The 18,648-nt window shown below is 42.9% G+C and overlaps 1 protein-coding gene across 1 annotated transcript; it reads left to right on the top strand.

The window, feature by feature from the left end:
- Positions 1-14,593: 14,593 nt before the first annotated feature.
- LOC123411956 (protein SHI RELATED SEQUENCE 1-like) lies at positions 14,594-16,181 on the top strand. The gene is made up of 2 exons (XM_045104917.1): positions 14,594-15,370; positions 15,546-16,181. Exons 1-2 carry the CDS (start codon positions 14,839-14,841, stop codon positions 15,929-15,931), a joined length of 918 nt encoding a protein of 305 aa, XP_044960852.1. The 5' UTR covers positions 14,594-14,838; the 3' UTR covers positions 15,932-16,181.
- Positions 16,182-18,648: the final 2,467 nt, after the last annotated feature.

Here is an 18,648-nt window from a genome sequence, read left to right as displayed (position 1 = left end):
GAATAAATACTTGACACGCAGAAAACAATAGCAATAAAATGACACGATCAATATGCTACGTTCATAGTTTGGGTCGAGTCCATCAAATGACTCTCCTAATGATGTGATCCAGTTATCAAGCAACAACACTTTGCACATAGTCAGAAAACCTTGACTATCCTTGATCAACCAGCTAGCCAACTAGAGGCTTGCTAGGGACATTGTTTTGTCTATGTATCCACACATGTATCTATGTTTTCATTCAATACAATTATAGCATGGATAATAAATGATTATCTTTAAATGGGAAATATAATAATAACTATTTATCATTGCCTCTAGGGCATATTTCCAACAGTCTTCCACTTGCACTAGAGTCAATAATCTAGTCCTCACATCGCCATGCGATTTACATTGTAATAAATCTAACATGCATACAGTACTGGTGTTGATCATGTTTTGCCCATGGAAGAGGTTTAGTCAGCGGGTCTGCTATATTCAGATCCGTGCGCACTTTGCAAATATTCACGTCTTGTCCTTCGACGTAGTCGCGGATGAGGTTGAAGCGTCGTTTGATGTGTATGGTCTTCTTGTGAAACCTTGGTTCCTTTGCTAGAGAAATGGCACCAGTGTTGTCATAGAACAGAGTTATTGGATTTAGTGCGCTCGGCACAACTCCAAGATCCGTCATGAACGGCTTCATCCATACACCCTCCTTTGATGCCTCTGAGGCAGCCATGTACTCTGCTTCACATGTAGAATCTGCTATGACGCTTCGCTTGGAACTGCACTAGCTTACCGCACCCCCATTAGGAATAAATATGTATCCGGTTTGCGACTTAGAGTCAACCGGATCGGTGTCAAAGCTTGCGTCGACGTAACCCTTTACGACGAGCTCTTTGTCCCCTCCATAAACGAGAAACATTTCCTTAGTCCTTTTCAGGTACTTCAGAATATTCTTGACCGTTGTCCAGTGATCCACTCCTGGATTACTCTGAAACCTGCCTGCCATACTTATGGCCAAGCTGACGTCTGGTCTAGTGCACAACATTGCATACATGATAGATCCTATGGCTGAAGCATAGGGGATGGAACTCATCTGTTCTCTATCTTCCGCAGTTGCTGGGCACTGAGTCTTACACAATTTTATACCTTGTAATACTGGCAAGAACCCTTTGTTGGACTTATCCATTTTGAACTTCTTAAAAACTTTATCAAGGTATGTGCTTTGTGAAAGTCCTATCAGGCATCTCGGTCTATCCCTATAGATCTTAATGCCTAGAATGTAAGTAGCTTCTCCTAGGTCCTTCATAGAGAAACTTTTATTCAAGTAATCCTTTATGCTCTCCAAAAACTCCACGTTGTTTCCAATCAGCAATATGTCATCCACATATAATATTAGAAAAGCTACAGAGCTCTCACTCACTTTCTTGTAAATACAAGATTCTCCAACCACTTGTATAAACCCAAATGCTTTGATCACCTCATCAAAGCGCTTGTTCCAACTCCGAGATGCTTGCACCAGTCAATAAATGGATCGCTGGAGCTTGCACACTTTTTTAGCATTCTTTGGATCGACAAAACCTTCGGGTTGCATCATATACAACTCTTCCTTAAGAAAATCGTTAAGGAACGCCGTTTTGACATCCATCTGCCAGATTTCATAATCGAAAAATGCAGCTATTGCTAACATGATTCAGACGAACTTAAGCATCGCTACCGGTGAGAACATCTCATCGTATTCAAATCCTTGAAGTTGTGAAAAACCCTTTGCCACAAGTCGAGCTTTATAAACGGTCACATTACCGTCTGCGTCTGTCTTCTTCTTAAAGATCCATTTTTTCTAAATAGCCTTGCGGCCTTCAGGTAGTACTTCCAAAGTCCGCACTTTGTTCTCGTACATGGATCCTATCTCGGACTTCATGGCCTCCAGCAATTTGTTGGAATCCGGGCCCACCATGGCTTCTTCATAATTCGCAGGTTCATTGTTGTCTAACAACATAATTGATAAGACAGGATTACCGTACCACCAGGAGCAGTACATGATCTTGTCAACCTGCGAGGTCCGATAGGAACTTGATCTGAAGTTTCGTGATCATCATCATCAACTTCCTCCTCAACCGGCGTCGCAGCGACAGGGGTTTCCCCTTGCCCTGCACCACCATCCAGAGGGATTAGAGGTTCGACAACCTCATCAAGTTCTATCTTCCTCCCGCTCAATTCTTTCGAGAGAAACTCCTTCTCAAGAAAAGCTCTGTTTTTAGCAACAAACACTTTGCCCTCGGATTTGAGATAGGAGGTATACCCAACTGTCTCTTTTGGGTAACCTATGAAGACGCACTTTTCCGCTTTGGGTTCCAGCTTTTCAGGCTGAAGCTTTTTGACACAAGCATCACATCCCCAAATTTGAAGAAACGGCAATTTTGGTCTTTTGCCATACCACAGTTCGTATGGTGTCGTCTCAACGGATTTTGATGGTGCCCTATTTAAACTGAATGCAGCTGTCTCTAATGCATAACCCCAAAACTATAACGGCAAATCGATAAGAGACATCATAGATCGCACCATCTCTAACAAAGTACGATTACGACGTTCGGACACACCATTACGTTGTGGTGTTCCATGAGGTGTCAACTGTGAAACAATTCCACATTGTCTTAAGTGAGCACCAAACTCGAAACTCAAATATTCACCCCCACGATCAAACCGTAGGAACTTGATCTTCTTGTTATGATGATTTTCAACTTCACTCTGAAATTGCTTGAACTTCTCAAACGTTTCAGACTTGTGCTTCATCAAGTAGACATAACTATATCTACTCAAATCGTTAGTAAAGGTGAGAAAATAACAATATCCGCCACGTGCCTCCACACTCATCGGACCGTACACATCGGTATGTATGATTTCCAACAAGTCACTTGCACGCTCCATTGTTCCGGAGAACGGAGTCTTAGTCATCTTGCCCATGAGGCATGGTTCACACGTGTCAAGTGAATCAAAGTCAAGTGACTCCAAAAGTCCATCGGAATGGAGTTTCTTCATGCGCTTTACACCAATATTACCTAAGCGGCAGTGCCACAAAAACATGGCGCTATCATTGTTAACTCTAACTATTTTGGTCTCAATGTTATGTATATGTGTATCATCGCTATCAAGATTCAATATGAACAATCCTCTCACATTGGGTGCATGACCATAAAAGATATTACTCATAGAAATAGAACAACCATTATTCTCTGACTTAAACGAGTAACCGTCTTGCAATAAACAAGATCAACATATAATGTTCATGCTTAACGCAGGCATGAAATAACAATAATTTAAGTTCATAACTAATCCTGATGGTAACTGAAGTGAAACTGTGCTGACGGTGATTGCGTCAACCTTGGAACCATTTCCCACGTGCATCGTCACTTCATCTTTCGCCAGCCTTCGTTTATTCCGCAGTTCCTGTTTCGAGTTGCAAATATGAGCAACAGAACCGGTATCGAAGACCCAGGCACTACTACGGGAGTTGGTTAAGTACACATCAATAACATGTATATCGAATATACCTGGTTTTTCCTTGGCCGCCTTCTTATCAGCCAGATACTTGGGTTAGTTGCGCTTCCAGTGACCCAATCCCTTGTAATAATAACACTCTGCTTCAGGCTTAGGTCCAGCCTTGGGTTTCTTCGTCGGATTGGCAACAAGTTTGCCACTCTTCTTGGAGTTACCCTTCTTGCCTTTGCCGTTTCTCTTGAAACTAGTGGTCTTATTGACCATCAACACTTGATGCTCTTTCCGGAGTTCTGACTCTGCGACTTTCAGCATCGCGAATAACTCGCCAGGTGACTTGTTCATCCCTTGCATGTTACAGTTCAACACAAAGCTCTTGTAGCTTGGTGGCAGTGATTGAAGAATTTTGTCAGTGATAGCCTCTTGCGGGAGTTCAATCCCCAGCTCAGCTAGACAGTTTGAGTACCCAGACATTTTGAGCATATTTTCACTGACACACGAATTCCCCTCCATCTTGCAAGCATAGAATGTATCGGAGGTCTCATACCTCTCGGTTCGGGCATTTTTATGAAAGATAAACTTCAACTCCTAGAACATCTCATATGCTCCATGACGCTCGAAGTGACATTGAAGTCCCGGCTCTAAGCCATACAAGACTGCACATTGAACTACTGAGTAGTCCTCCTTACGTGTTAACAAGCATTCTTAACATCTTGGTCAGCCGTAGCGGGTGGTTCATCTCCTAGCGCAGCATTAAGGACATAATCCTTCTTCCCAGCTTGCAGGAGCAACTTAAGATTACGAGCCCAGTCTACAAAGTTGCTTCCATCATCTTTCAACTTAGCTTTCTCTAGGAACGTATTAAAATTCAGGGTGACTGTCGCGTGAGCCATTAATTTACAACACAAATATTTCAAAGTGGACTTAGACTATGTTCAAGATAATTGGAGTTTAACTAATCAAATTACTGGCTAAACTCCCACTCAAAAAGTACATCTCTCTAGTCATTTGAGTGGTACATGATCCAAATTCACTAGCTCAAGTCCGATCATCACGTGAGTTGAGAATAGTTTTAGTGGTAAGCATCTCTATGCTAATCATATCAACTATACGATTCATGCTCGACCTTTCGGTATCATGTGTTCCGAGGCCATGTCTGCACATGCTAGGCTCGTCAAGCTTAACCCGAGTGTTTCACGCGTGCAACTGTTTTGCAGCCGTTGTATGTGAACGTTGAGTCTATCACACCTGATCATCATGTGGTGTTTCGAAATGACGAATTGTAGCAACGGTGCACATTCGGGGAGAACACAATTTCGTCTTGAAATTTTAGTGAGAGATCACCTTATAATGCTACCGTCGTTCTAAGCAAAATAAGGTGCATAAAAGGATTAACATCACATGTAATTCATAAGTGACATGATATGGCCATCATCTCGTGCTTCTTGATCTCCATCACCAAAGCACCAACATGACCTTCTTGTCACCGGCGCCACACCATGATATCCATCATCATGATCTCCATAAACGTGTCGCCATCGAGGTTGTCGTGCTATTATGCTATTACTACTAAAGCTACGACCTAGCAATATAGTAAATGCATATGCAAACACAAACGTTAGTTTAAAGACAACCCTATGGCTCCCGCCGGTTGATGTAGCATCGACGTGCAAGTTGATATTAACTATTACAACATGATCATCTCATACATCCAATATATCACATCACGTCATTGGCCATATCATATCACAATCATACCCTGCAAAAACAAGTTAGACGTCCTCTAATTTGTTGTTCCATGTTTTACGTGGCTGCTATGGGTATCTAGTATGATCACATCTTACTTATGCAAAAACCACAACGGAGATGTGAAAATTGCTATTTAACCTCTCCAAGGACCGCCTCTATCAAAACCAATTCAACTAAAGTTGAAGAAATAGGCACCCGCCAGTCATCTTTATGCAACGAGGTTGCATGTCAATCGATGAAACTAGTCTCTTGTAAGCGTACGAGTTATGTCGGTCCAGGCCGCTTCGATCCAACAATACCGCTGAATCGAGAAAACACTAAGGAGGGCAGCAAATCGAACATCACCGTCCACAAAACCATTTGTGTTCTACTCGAGATAACATCTACGCATGAACCTAGCTCATGATGCCACTATCGGGGAACGTTGCATGGGAAACAAAAAAATTCCTACGCACACGAAGACCTATCATGGTGATGTCCATCTATGAATGGAGATTTGGATCTACGTACCCTTGTAGATCGCACAACAGAAAGCATTAAGAAACGTGGTTGATGTAGTGGAACGTCTTCACGTCCCTCGAACGGTCCCACGAACCGTCCCACGATCCGTACCACGATCTGTTCCGATCTAGTGCCGAACGGACGATACCTCTGCGTTCAGCACACTTACAGCTCGATGATGATCTCGGCCTTCTTGATCCAGCAAGAAAGATGGAAAATTAGGTGAGTTCTCCTGCAGCATGACGACGCTCCGATGGTGGTGATGATCTACTCCTGCAGGGCTCCGCCCGAGCTCCACAGAAATCCGATCAAGAGGTGCAACTGTGTAGTTTTGGCTAGAGTTGCACATGGCAAAGTTGTGTCTCTAAAATCCCTAAACCTCCACTATATATAGGAGGGAGGGGGAGAGGCTAGCCTTGAGGGACAAGGCCCTCAAGGGTGCGCCGGCGCTAGGAGGAGTCCTCCTCTTCCTTCCCACCTCCCTCTTTCCCTTTTCATTTTCTTTTCTTTTTGGTATTTTCTTATGTGGCGCCATGGGCCCCTTCGGCTAACTCCACCAGCCCACTAAGGACTTGTGGCGCCACCCTAGTGCCTTGGGGTCACTCCAGGATGGGTGGGCCCCTCCCGGTGAACTCCTGGAACCCATTCGTCACTCCTAGTAAACTGTCGGAATTGCCCAAAACTTTCCGGTGACAAAATGAAACCATCCTATATATCAATCTTCGTTTCTGGACCATTCCGGAAACCCTTGTGACGTCCGTGATCTCATACGGGAGTCCGAACAACATTCAGTAACCATACACATAACTCAACTATACAAAAACATCGCCGAACCTTAAGTGTGCAGACCCTGCGGGTTCGAGAACTATGTAGACATGCCCTGAGGCACTCCTAGGTCAATATCCAATAGCGGGACCTCGATGTCCATATTGGATCCTACATATTCTCCGAAGATCTTATCGGTTGAACCTTAGTGTCAAGGACTCAAATAATCCCGTATGTCATTCCCTTTGTCCTTCGGTATGTTACTTGCTCGAGATTCGATCGTCGGTATCCGCATACCTATTTCAATCTCGTTACCGACAAGTCTCTTTACTCATTTTGTAATACAAGATCCCTTGACTTACACTTAGTGACATTGCTTGCAAGGCTTGTGTGTGAAGTTGTATTACCGAGTGGGCCCCGAGATACCTCTCCGTCACACGGAGTGACAAACCCAGTCTTGATCCGTGCTAACTCAACGGACACCTTCGGAGATACCTGTAGAACACCTTTATAGTCACCCAGTTATGTTGTGACGTTTGATGCACACAAGGTATTCCTCCGGTGCCAGTGAGTTATATGATCTCATGGTCATAGGAAAAAAATAATTGACACGCAGAAAATAATAGCAATAAAATGACACGATCAATATGCTACGTTCATAGTTTGGGTCTAGTCCATCACATGATTCTCCTAATGATGTGATAAAGTTATCAAGCAACAACACTTTGCACATAGTCAGAAACCCTTGACTATCGTTGATCAACTAGCTAGCCAACTATAGGCTTGCTAGGGACATTGTTTTGTCTATGTATCCACACATGTATCTATGTTTTCATTCAATACAATTATAGCACGGATAATAAACGACTATCTTTAAACAGGAAATATAATAATAACTATTTATCATTGCCTCTAGGGCATATTTCCAACAGCAACCTGTGACAATCACTTCATTTATATTTATTACCATGCTCGTATTTCCATAAAAATACAAGGTCATTTGAAAAAAATGGTAATTGATTTACCATAAGTTTTTGAATGCTTGGTCGTGACAATCACCAGATGGCCACACGTCTCCCTCGCGTAATAATGTTTGAATGCAAGTTCAAATTCTTAGCTTATGCTGATAACTAGGGTGGCCAATTCGGTCAATATAGTACATATTGTTTTCAAACCCATGTTTGACACAAGTTCAAAAGTTCAAACATGCCATGTAGATATGAATTATGGAAGCCATGCATGGTCACTTGTTTATCATATACCACACTTCTCCATCGTACTACTCTAGTGGAAAGGCTTGCTTTGATAGTGAAATACGAGAGTTGTGACACTCTCCCGCACGGTTCTTTGCTCCTCCTAGGTCATCTACAACAATTAGGCTGGCCATAGTGAGAGTAACTAAGGTAGTATCATGTACTTGGGACTAGCAAACATGCTGATGTGGCAGACAATTAAAGAAGAGATAGAGGGTTAGAGTAACATAGGTAGATACTGTAACATGTTAAATGCTATTCTACTATGTGTCATGCATGTCAATAAATAAGGTCATCTATGATACTACTTTATGATACTATGCACTATGAAGGTAGTATCATACAATAGTATCATATGCATGACACTACTATATGATACTCTCCACTATGACCAGCCTTATACTTCCTTACGCCAACATGTAGGATATGTAGCATCCTGGTCGACGTGTCATGCACCTAACTATAGTGCAGAATTGTATGGGAGACTCATGCTGATAGTAGCGCCGCAATAATAATGACTATAATGAGCAATCAAATCATAAAGCCCCACCGTTCCAATATTAATGAGGCATCAAATAAAAAAGGCCTACCTTTCCCACAGTAAGTTGAATCCGCCACTCGCTCATCTTCCTCGCCTCTTTGACAAATTAACTAGGCAAAACTTCCCCGCTATAGAACGATAAAATCCTTGCCATCAACTTTTAAGTATAGTTTTATATCGATAGATTACACCATGGAGGAAAACCAAGTGTTACACTTTACAAGCGGAAAAGAAAAAAGTGGTACATATACACCACGCCTGTCGCGTTCTGGTTGCAACCCCACATGATCGATCTGAAATGCCAATCACCAAATGCAACTATATTCGTCTAGATTTTGCATTCACATGTGGCACTTCAATTGAGCAATCGACCATAGCGAGTCTCCCACGCCCCTGCGAGTCGGCTGAGTTAGAAGAGAGAGACGAGGGATAGTACTAAGATATGTGATGTAGATTTTTTGAGAAATCCAAAAAAAGGAGCACGAGGTATATTACAATACCAATAAAATTGGAATCCACTTTTGGTATGAATAAAAATGTACCCACCTAACCCTCGGCAGCTAGGGAAGCTTCTCCCCTCCACAATTCACTGGTGCACCGATGGATTTGCCTCAGCTCTTCCTACCGCCCCGCCTACCGGTGGATGGGAAGGGAATCCCAGTTTCTCCATTCTATTAGTAGTTTACATTCTGGTTTTTAGTCCTTGCACGCATAATACTCAGGCGGATGGCCGCACTTCTTCTTCGGGTTTTTCATTTGGCCTCCAATCCTCCCCGAGTTCGTCCGTGTGGACATATTCAATGGAAGTCGAGCGTAGATTCTTTCCATCTCCTTTGCGGTGGTGATGTTAAGGTTTCTTTTCATGTGACGAGATTTGGTGACAGGTGCTTCGGATCAAATGCAATAGTTCAGCAACGACAACTGTACCTCCAGGGCATTTGTCTATAGGGACACATGCATGATGAATTCTGGTAACACATCAACAACATCGATATTTATTCTACGAGTTTGTCTTTCGTCTTTCAATCATCATAGCCGAGTTTATCTGTTGGGTCGTAGACAATTGAAATCCAGTGTAGATTCCTACCATCTCAAGTGAGGTTAGGGACTGTTGTCATGTGGCGATATTTGGTGTTATAGGTGCTTGAGATCAGTGCAAGTGCTCAATGGTGAAAAACTATGGCTCCATGGCGCTAGTCCTCAGGGCCATGTGCACAAAAACTTCCCTGTTGTCATCGACAAGTTCAAGCCGACTACGGTATGATAGTCGCGACAACGATACTTGAACTTTGACTTTGTCTTTCAGGCTCCGATTCTCCACAAGTTCGTCCGTCTAGACGTAATCGATGGAGCTTCATCGTAGATTCATGATCTCACATTGGAGCGGCGAGGTTTGGTTTTCTTGTGATGTGGCAAAATTTGATGATATATTAGGTGCTTCAGATGAATGCAAGGGGTCAATGGGGGTCAACAACGACAACTACACCAACATGGCACTGCTCCTTAGGGGCACGTGTACGAAGACTTTCCGACTGTCATCGACAAGGTCATGCCGGGTTTGATAGGATAGCGATGGTAATGACGCGTCAGCGGCACTTGTTTGTTCGGTGGTGTCAGAATCTTGATGTAACTTTTATTATGTTTGAGATTCTTTATACTTCCAGTTAACTTTTATAATAGATCTTGTAATTTTCAAAAAAAGTTGCATATATTGTATGTTCAAAAGAAGAAAAAGGTTGCATATAACTCAAATTCAAAAGACTTCGAGCTTGTTCATTTTATATATTTACCCCTGATAATTTCACCCACGTGGTCGTTCAATTAATGGAAGTTCGGGGCCCACAATGAACGATACCAAGTGTGACATGGACTCCATGGAGTTTTCTTCACTCGTACGTTAAATAGAGAGTTTCTTTTTTTAATGGCACGTACACAATTTGAAATGATTGTTACAGACAGAGAAAGAAAACCACTCCAATACATAAATAGAAAGGAGATTCAATGTCTTCTTTACTAGGGTTACTCTCTTCACACTCTCTCGTTCTTTTTAGATCTTCAATCTAATGATGTTTTTTTAGAAAAGGAGAAACTTATCCCCCGGCCTCTGCATCAATCGATGCATGCAACCATCTTATTAAAATAGGTTCAAAACATAGTCTTAGATCCACAGAGCTCTGAAGCTCATAATTAAAACAAAGATAAAATGAAAAGAGAACTTCCATATCCGGCGTAGCTAAAAGCACACTACGATGCCTATACACCTAGCCTATTATTAGCACGCCATCCAAACCGGCTGAAGATAGACCGTGCGACCATCTCCCATCGGCTGCACCCAATATCCATAAGCTCCCTGGAGTCTGCATGGCTGAGTAACGACCACGTACAGATCCAAGACGTTGTTGTGAAGATAACCTGCAAAAAGTTGTTAAAGTTCTTGCCATTAAAAATCATATCATTCCTGGTATTCCATATAGCCCAAAATAAAGCGCAGACCCCAATTCTGATAAGTTTCAATATTTTAACGTCTACTCCGTTGAGCCACGTTGTAAATAACAAGGTAATGCATGTAGGTGGGGTAACATTAAAAGCCATATGAACAGTGCGCCATAGTAGTTTTGCAAGATTGCAGTCTAGAAATAGATGTTTTATTGTTTCATTCTCATCACAATAGCAACAGTTAGGTCTCCCTCCCAATCTTCTTTTTATCAAGTTAGATTTGGTTAATACCACCCCTTTGTGTATAAACCACATAAATATTTTAATCATGAGAGGCACTTTGATATTCCAAATATGTAGTGATCTGGGGAGCAGTCCAGTGTTTATCAGATCCGTGTACATGGACTTTACTGAGAATACACCATTCACAGCTAAAGTCCACCGAACACTATTTGTCTCGTCAGATAATTGTACCTGCATAAGTATTCTGACCAGATGTAACCATGCATTCCAGCGTGCTCCCACTAAAGCTCGGTGAAGTGCATATTAAGAGGTAACGATTGTAGTACCGTGGACACGTATTCCTCTTTACGTTGTTCAATATTATAAAGCATAGGATATTGAAGTGCTAAAGGAGTGTCCCCAATCCAAGTATCCTCCCAAAATCTTGTTGAGGCACCATTACCAAACATAAATTTGACCCTCTGAAAAAAGGTCACCTTTATCTTCATTAACCCTTTCCAGAAAGGTGAGTCTCTTTCTCTAGAAGTAACCTGTGTTAATGTCTTGGAATGTAAGTACTTATTCCTTAATATTTGAATCCACATCCCGTCGGTCTTTGTGGATAACCTGTAAAGACATTTGCTAAGCAGGCATCTGTTCTTCATTTCCAAATTTTCAAAACCCAAACCCCCCTGATCTTTTGGTCTACATATAATATCCCAACGTGTTAATCTGTATTTCTTCTTAGCCTCATCACTTTGCCAGAAGAAACATGATCTGTAAAAATCTAGTCTTTTTCGTACCCCTACTGGTACTTCAAAGAAAGACAATAGGAACATGGCCAGGCTTGTTAACACTGGGTTAATTAGTACTAGCCTCCCTCCATATGACATAAGCTTGCCTTTCCAGCAACTTAGTTTTTTCTCAAATCTATCTTTAATACATTTCCATTCCTTATTCGCCAGTCTTCTATGATATAGCTAAACGGTACTGATCCCATTTCACATCCAAAAAGCTGCCCGTAAGCATTTTGCTCCTATTTTGCCCTCCCAAAGCAGAAAAGCTCGCTTTTGTTAAAATTAATTTTCAGCCCCGAAAATTGTTCAAATAAGCATAAAAGTAATTTCATATTCCTCGCTTTAGCCATATCGTGTTCCATGAAAATTATCGTATCGTCCACATATTGCAGTATAGATACTCCCCCTCTACCAGATGTGGAATAAGGCCTCCCACTTGGCCTTTTTCTTTGGCCCGATTAATGAGTATTGTCAACATGTCTGCTACAATGTTGAACAACACTGGTGACATGGAATCACCCTGTCTTAATCCCTTGTGTGTTTGAAAAAAATGGCCAATCTCATCATTAACTTTAACCCCCACACTGCCTTTCTGTATGAAACCATCAACCCGATCTCTCCATCTTTCGTTGAATCCTTTCATACGTAAGGCCTGTTGAAGAAATGGCCATTTGACTCTATCATATGCTTTCTCGAAATCCACTTGAAACATAACCCCATCTAGTTTCTTTCTATGGATTTCGTGCAGCGTTTCATGCAATACAAACAACACCCTCTAAGATGTGTCTCCCAGGCATAAACGTCGTCTGCGTTGGTTGGACAACTGAATGAGCTATCTTCGTTAACCTATTTGTGCCAACCTTTGTAAAAAAATTGAAGCTGACATTGAGCAAACATATCGGTCTGAACTGCTCGATGCGTACAACCTCCGCCTTCTTTGACAACAACGTAATTGTTCCAAAGTTAAGGTGAAATAACTGTAACTCGCCATCAAATAAATCTTGGAACATAGGCAACAAATCCCCTTTAATGACATGCCAGCATTTTCTATAAAATTCCGTCGGAAACCGTCCGGCCCCAGAGCCTTATTTTGTTTCATTTGTACTATTGAGTCGTACACCTCCTGCTCGGTAAATGGGGCAGATAGCACCTCATTCTCATCTGAATTGAGTTGAGGTTTATCATGAGTTGTGCTTTCATTCAAGGAAACCCAAGTCTCCTCGGGTGCACCAAATAATTTCTTGTAGTATTCAGATATATATATATCTTTAAATTCTCGTGACCTACTATTGTTCCTTCATCTTTCTCTATTTGGGTTAATTTTTTCTTTCGATGTTTGCCATTTGCAATCATGTGAAAGAATTATGTGTTATCGTCCCCATGTACCACCTTTGTCACCTTAGCTCGAAGTGCCCATTTAATCTCCTCCTCTCTCAGTAACTTTTGCAAATTCTTCTCAGCTTCAATTTTGTTATTCCTATCAGTCAGATTGAGCTGAGGAGACTCAGCTTTCACATCTAATTCATCAATCAGACGAATGAGTCTTTCTTTTTCTTTTTTATATATACCGCTCTGATTTTTCGCCCATCCTCTCAAGAACCGGCACAAGTTTCGGATTTTGTTTTGCCATATTTCTATATTCGTAGATCCACCCGAATCCCTAGCCCATCCGTTAGCATGAGATCCATGAATCCTTCTCTTTCAAACCAACTTAGCTCAAAAGAGAAAAAAAATTCCCGCATAGTTGGCATCCCTCTATGAGAGGTGTGTGGTCTGAGATAGATCTTTGTAAAGCCCGTACTGAAACCAGCGGGTACTTCTGCTCCCACTCGACACTGGTCAATACCCGGTCCAACTTCTCATATGTTGGTACCCGTAATGAGTTCGCCAATATGAATTGTCTACGAGTGAGGTCAATCTCCCTCAAATCGTGACCACCGTGCATTGAAGTTATCATTGTTTTTTTCATTTTATCTTCTAATAATATTAAAATCTCCCCCACCATAACTGGCATTGTTTCATCTCCATAAATTCTTACTAGATCAGCGGGAAAATTAGATTTGAGCTCCGGTTGCGCCGCCCCATATACGGCCACCAGAGCCTACCTGAAACCATCAATTTTCGACCTCACACGAAATTTGACCGTAAACTCGCCATAAACCACACTCATCACCTATAAAGTTTCACACTTAACCCCAAGTAAGATTCCACCCGATCTATCCCTGGGTGGTAAAGAGTGCCAATCAAAATCCACTCCTCCTTATACAATCTAAAGATGTTATGTCGGTTTAATTTTTTGTAGGTGATCATAAGAGTATGATGTGCGTGCGTGTATTTATAGGGGTGAGTGTATGTGTGTGCATATTAGCGACTTCGATTGTAATGTTAAAAAAGTTTGGTTTAAACTGAATTTTTGGTCTTCCATGCTTTCCTAGGGCTTTCTTCCCTCCATTTCTCCCGAAACGGGTCATCTTCCAGTTTTGAAAATAATAGGGTCTCAAAATAAAAGAAAAGAGGCCCGTTTTCGTAGAATTACTACTTTCCAAGCAATTGTTTTGTTTCGCTGCACCGCAACTGTTTTCATTTGTTTTTGCAACAGCGACGTGTGTTTTGTTTTCCGAAGCTCATAGCGCCATCAGAGAATCAAAGGTAGAGAGCGAGACGGCGAGGCAACCCGGGCGAGAGAGGAAATAAATGGGGAGTGCAGCAGGCTCGTTGGCGGCGTGGCAGGCCCTCTCTGTCGCCTCCTTCCCCTATCTTAACTCTCTCCCTTCCCTTTCCTCCATCACTCTCCTCTCCCCCAAAAAGCTGCCTCCGTCCACCCCCGTCCTCTCCACCCCCACCCCCACCCCACCCCCACCGTACGCGCAGACAAGCCAAAAATTTAACCCACCGCGCGCGGTCGCACACCAGCCAGCTACCACTAGCCGCAGCACGCACAAGGCAGCAGCAGCTCGATCAAGCTGCCGCGCCGAGGCATCAGAGACGAGGAGGCGCGTAGCTGCTGCCAGGCGCAGATTTTTCACGCATGCCGCGGGGACTCGGGCCTAGACAGTAGAGGCCGGGCGATACAGCCGCGATCTATGGATCTGGGCGCATGGCGGGATTCCCTCTAGGCGGAGGAGGCCACCACAGCCGCGGCGCACGCGACGACGACGGCAGCCACCCTCCCGGCATCAACCCCTCCGCATCTTCCTCCTCCGCGGCCGCCTTCCTCTACGCCACCACCCCATCGCGTGGCGGCTTCCAGCTATGGCAGGGGCAGCCGCAGCACGAGCAGCAGCAGCACCCGTTCTACGGCGGCCCCTCCTCCAGCATCATCCGCTTCGCCGATGACCCGGCCGCCTCCGGGTCTTCGTCGCGGGGTGGGGGGAGAGGGTCTGGCGCTGGCACAATCAGCTGCCAGGACTGCGGCAACCAGGCCAAGAAGGACTGCCCCCACATGCGCTGCCGCACCTGCTGCAAGAGCCGCGGCTTCGACTGTGCCACCCACGTCAAGTCCACGTGGGTGCCTGCCGCCCGCCGCCGCGAGCGACATCACCAGCAGCCGCAGGCCTCCGCCGAGCAGTTCAAGCGCCCTCGGGAAGGCGGCCAACCCTCCTCCACCACCCCTACCACTACTTCTTCAGGTACTCTCTTCTTATAATCTACTTCCTCCGTCCCACAGCCACAATATATATTGTGGGACGGCTGCACCCACACTAGCTGGCTATTTCTCTTTCCTTTTTGTACAGCTCAGCTCAGAAGAGCTCGGACAGACCGTGAGCTTGATGAAACCAGTGTTTTGAATTGTTGATTAATTAGGGGAGCATCAGCAGCAGATGATGGCGGCCGACAGGTTCCCGCGGGAGGTGAGCTCAGAGGCTGTGTTCCGCTGTGTGCGGCTGGGCCCGGTTGACGAAGCCGACGCCGAGGTGGCGTACCAGACCGCCGTCAGCATCGGCGGCCATGTCTTCAAGGGCATCCTGCACGACGTAGGCCCAGACACCTCCATCACCCGCACAGGACACCACGCCGCCGAAGGTTCCTCCCCGAGCACGGCAGCTGCTGGCGGCGCCGAAGGAGGCAGCGGATCTACGGGTGCCGCCGCCGTGTCATCATCGGCTGTGGTCATGGACCCGTATCCCACGCCCGGCCCGTACGGTGCTTACGGCGGCGCGCCATTCTTCCACGGCCACCACCCGAGGTGATCAAAGGCCACCTCGTCGTGCTCCTCACACGCCATGCCTTGGTTCGCTTTACCATTAACTCTGAAACTCGTAGATGCTGCCGCCGCTGCTGGGGTCGATCGACATGATCGCTAGCTTCCATTGATCTTGTCGATGCATACATAAATTGATGCCATGGTTCTCTTAAGTTCATCAGGTCAAGTCAGCTAATAAAGCTGGAACTAGCTAGGGAACAATCAATGATTAAAAATTGAAATCTGATAGTTGATTAGTTTGGCTGCCCGCTTTGCCTTGATAGAGAATGGTTTGATTGACATACTACTTCAGTCATGTCTCTCCGCCCCCCTCTCTCTCTCTCTCATGCTGGTTTGCATCAATGTTGCCGATGATGCTGTCCCTGGCCGTGTCTTACTACAGTTCTGGTTGCATTTCCTTTGCTCCTAATACTACTCCTACTAGGTACCTACTAGCTAGGTAGCTTCTAATCCTGTGTCTAGCTCTTCCATAAGGTGTCACGCCTTTGCTTTATCTTTGCTCTTCAAAAGCTGAGCCCTAGAGCCCTAGCTATAGGCTCTAGCTTGTACAACTAATTACTTTCCTCTTCGTTTGGTCTGAGCTGTGAATAATTGCTACACTCTTGCTATGCTAGAGAGAGAAAGAGAGACAGAGATACAAATAAATTATTTTTTTGGTAGATGAGAGAGATTTAGAGTGAGATATTTCTTCCGATCAGCATGTGTGCTCCGGGGTGAAATGATGGGATAATTGGGAGACAAATATAGTTGTGCTCTCCTCTCTTGATAGGTTCGGGTTTTGATTGTTTCCAACTCTCAGCTTTGAAACCATCGGTGTCACATTGCATGTGATCTATTCTCTTTCATCGCAACACTGTTATTTTCCTACACTTCCATTATGATTTTTTCACATTATCTTTATGGAATTGGCTCGGCATCATGTATCGCCTCTTTTGTTAGTTAACTACAAATATTTCCACGTCATACCGGTTTCATGTTTAGCATTCTTTACCATCTTCGAAGATGGTCGTTTTGCATTTGTCTGCCTTTGAGTACCGAACGTAAAGTATCGGTTTTATGTTTAACTTCTCCCTTTCAATTTTAATAACCTAACTGTGCAACACATTATGTGTCATGAGAAGTGATATTAGAAAAGATATAAATAAGTACTAACATAATTGCACCTCATTTATGTGGTACGACACAGCATTTAGGGGAACCCAGAAGCTAGTACTCCTTCCAAAAGCTGAAATAATGATCGTACTATACTTTATTTTCAGTTTTTGTAGCTATATAATGATATATTGCTTACGACTTGGCAATTTCAAACAGTAAATAGCTTAGCAACTTAAACGTGCTTAGATGATATATTAAGTGCATTAAATAGCTTAGCAACTCAACCCCTCAATGCATAGGTGTTTAACTTGTTGTTAAGCTTATTTTATTTAATAATTTAGCATCTAAACTCTTTCATGCGTTGGTTAGCTTCTATCGTTTAAGTGATTTGTCTAGGTTCACATGCTTGCATTGGTTCTTTCTAGGGTCATCAAAGTGCTCCCTCTCCTCCTTAATTATTGCATCGTGTCATTTTTTCGCTTATGTGGCATGCTTAGCGCCTATTCACCGGAGCACTGGGAAGGGCCTAAACCTGGATGTGCTATGTGCATGTAATGACAGCTATATTCTATTCTTTAACTTGATTAAGTTCCTCGTACAAATTAATAAAACAGTGTATGCATTTGTATTTCGTAAAGTGTTTTATAAAGGGGTTAAATGGTTAATAATGTAGCATCTACCTGCAAACCATTGATTTTAATCTAAGCAAAAGTTCTTGTTCTTTATTTACATTAGATAAACTTGTCCTTAATGTTATGAATCATTTATTTCTAAATAGTTCCAAGTCACTTCATATATTTTTTCTAGCCATGCAGCTATGGCTCATCAACAAGTCTTGCATATTAGTGATAAATCACACTTTTTGCATTAATCTATCCATGACTTGTTCTTTTATTGTTTTAAATATAAATAAAAAACACTCCTACATTTTCTTTTGTAGTAGTTTTAATAGCACCAACTTATACATTTCTATTAGGCTATGTTTGGATGTCTGTATTCGAGGCCTCCATATTGAATTGATTACAATTTATATTCAACCAGGAAATCGTATTGGACATGAATATGAATTCAGTTGTATGGATGTTAATTGAATTGACTCACGGTAGCAAACTCAGGTTTCAATACGGAATCATATTTGGATGTCAAACTGTGGAAGTGCATAGCAACATTGGTATATAATGAATCAAAATAGAAGTTGTATAATGTGTGACTATAATTGTATGATTATATTGCAATTTGTTTATCAAATATTCTAAATTTAACAACACAATTGTTCAAATAAGTTGATGTCAAACATGATTTAGTTAAAAATGTAACAAAACAAATAATTGAGATAGGTTCTAGTTCATCAATTTTTCAGCACGATCTGCAACAACAAATAACTAGGGTTAGCAAAACATGTTTCTTAGCCTTATAAAGGATTTCAGTTACCTAAACATGTTTACCAATAAACATTTGTTTTATGCTTTGATTGTTTGGCACAATATACCACATTTGCTTTTGCAATAATTGCGAACGGCCATGGTATGCTTAATTAACCCACCAATTAATTATACCTTTTTGGGGGTTCATTGATTACTTCATGACAGGTCGTAATGCGAGTGTTGC

Source organism: Hordeum vulgare, chromosome 7H (genome assembly GCF_904849725.1).
Source record: "Hordeum vulgare subsp. vulgare chromosome 7H, MorexV3_pseudomolecules_assembly, whole genome shotgun sequence".
Classification (NCBI taxonomy): domain Eukaryota; kingdom Viridiplantae; phylum Streptophyta; class Magnoliopsida; order Poales; family Poaceae; genus Hordeum; species Hordeum vulgare.
This window is presented reverse-complemented; position numbering and strand designations above follow the sequence as displayed.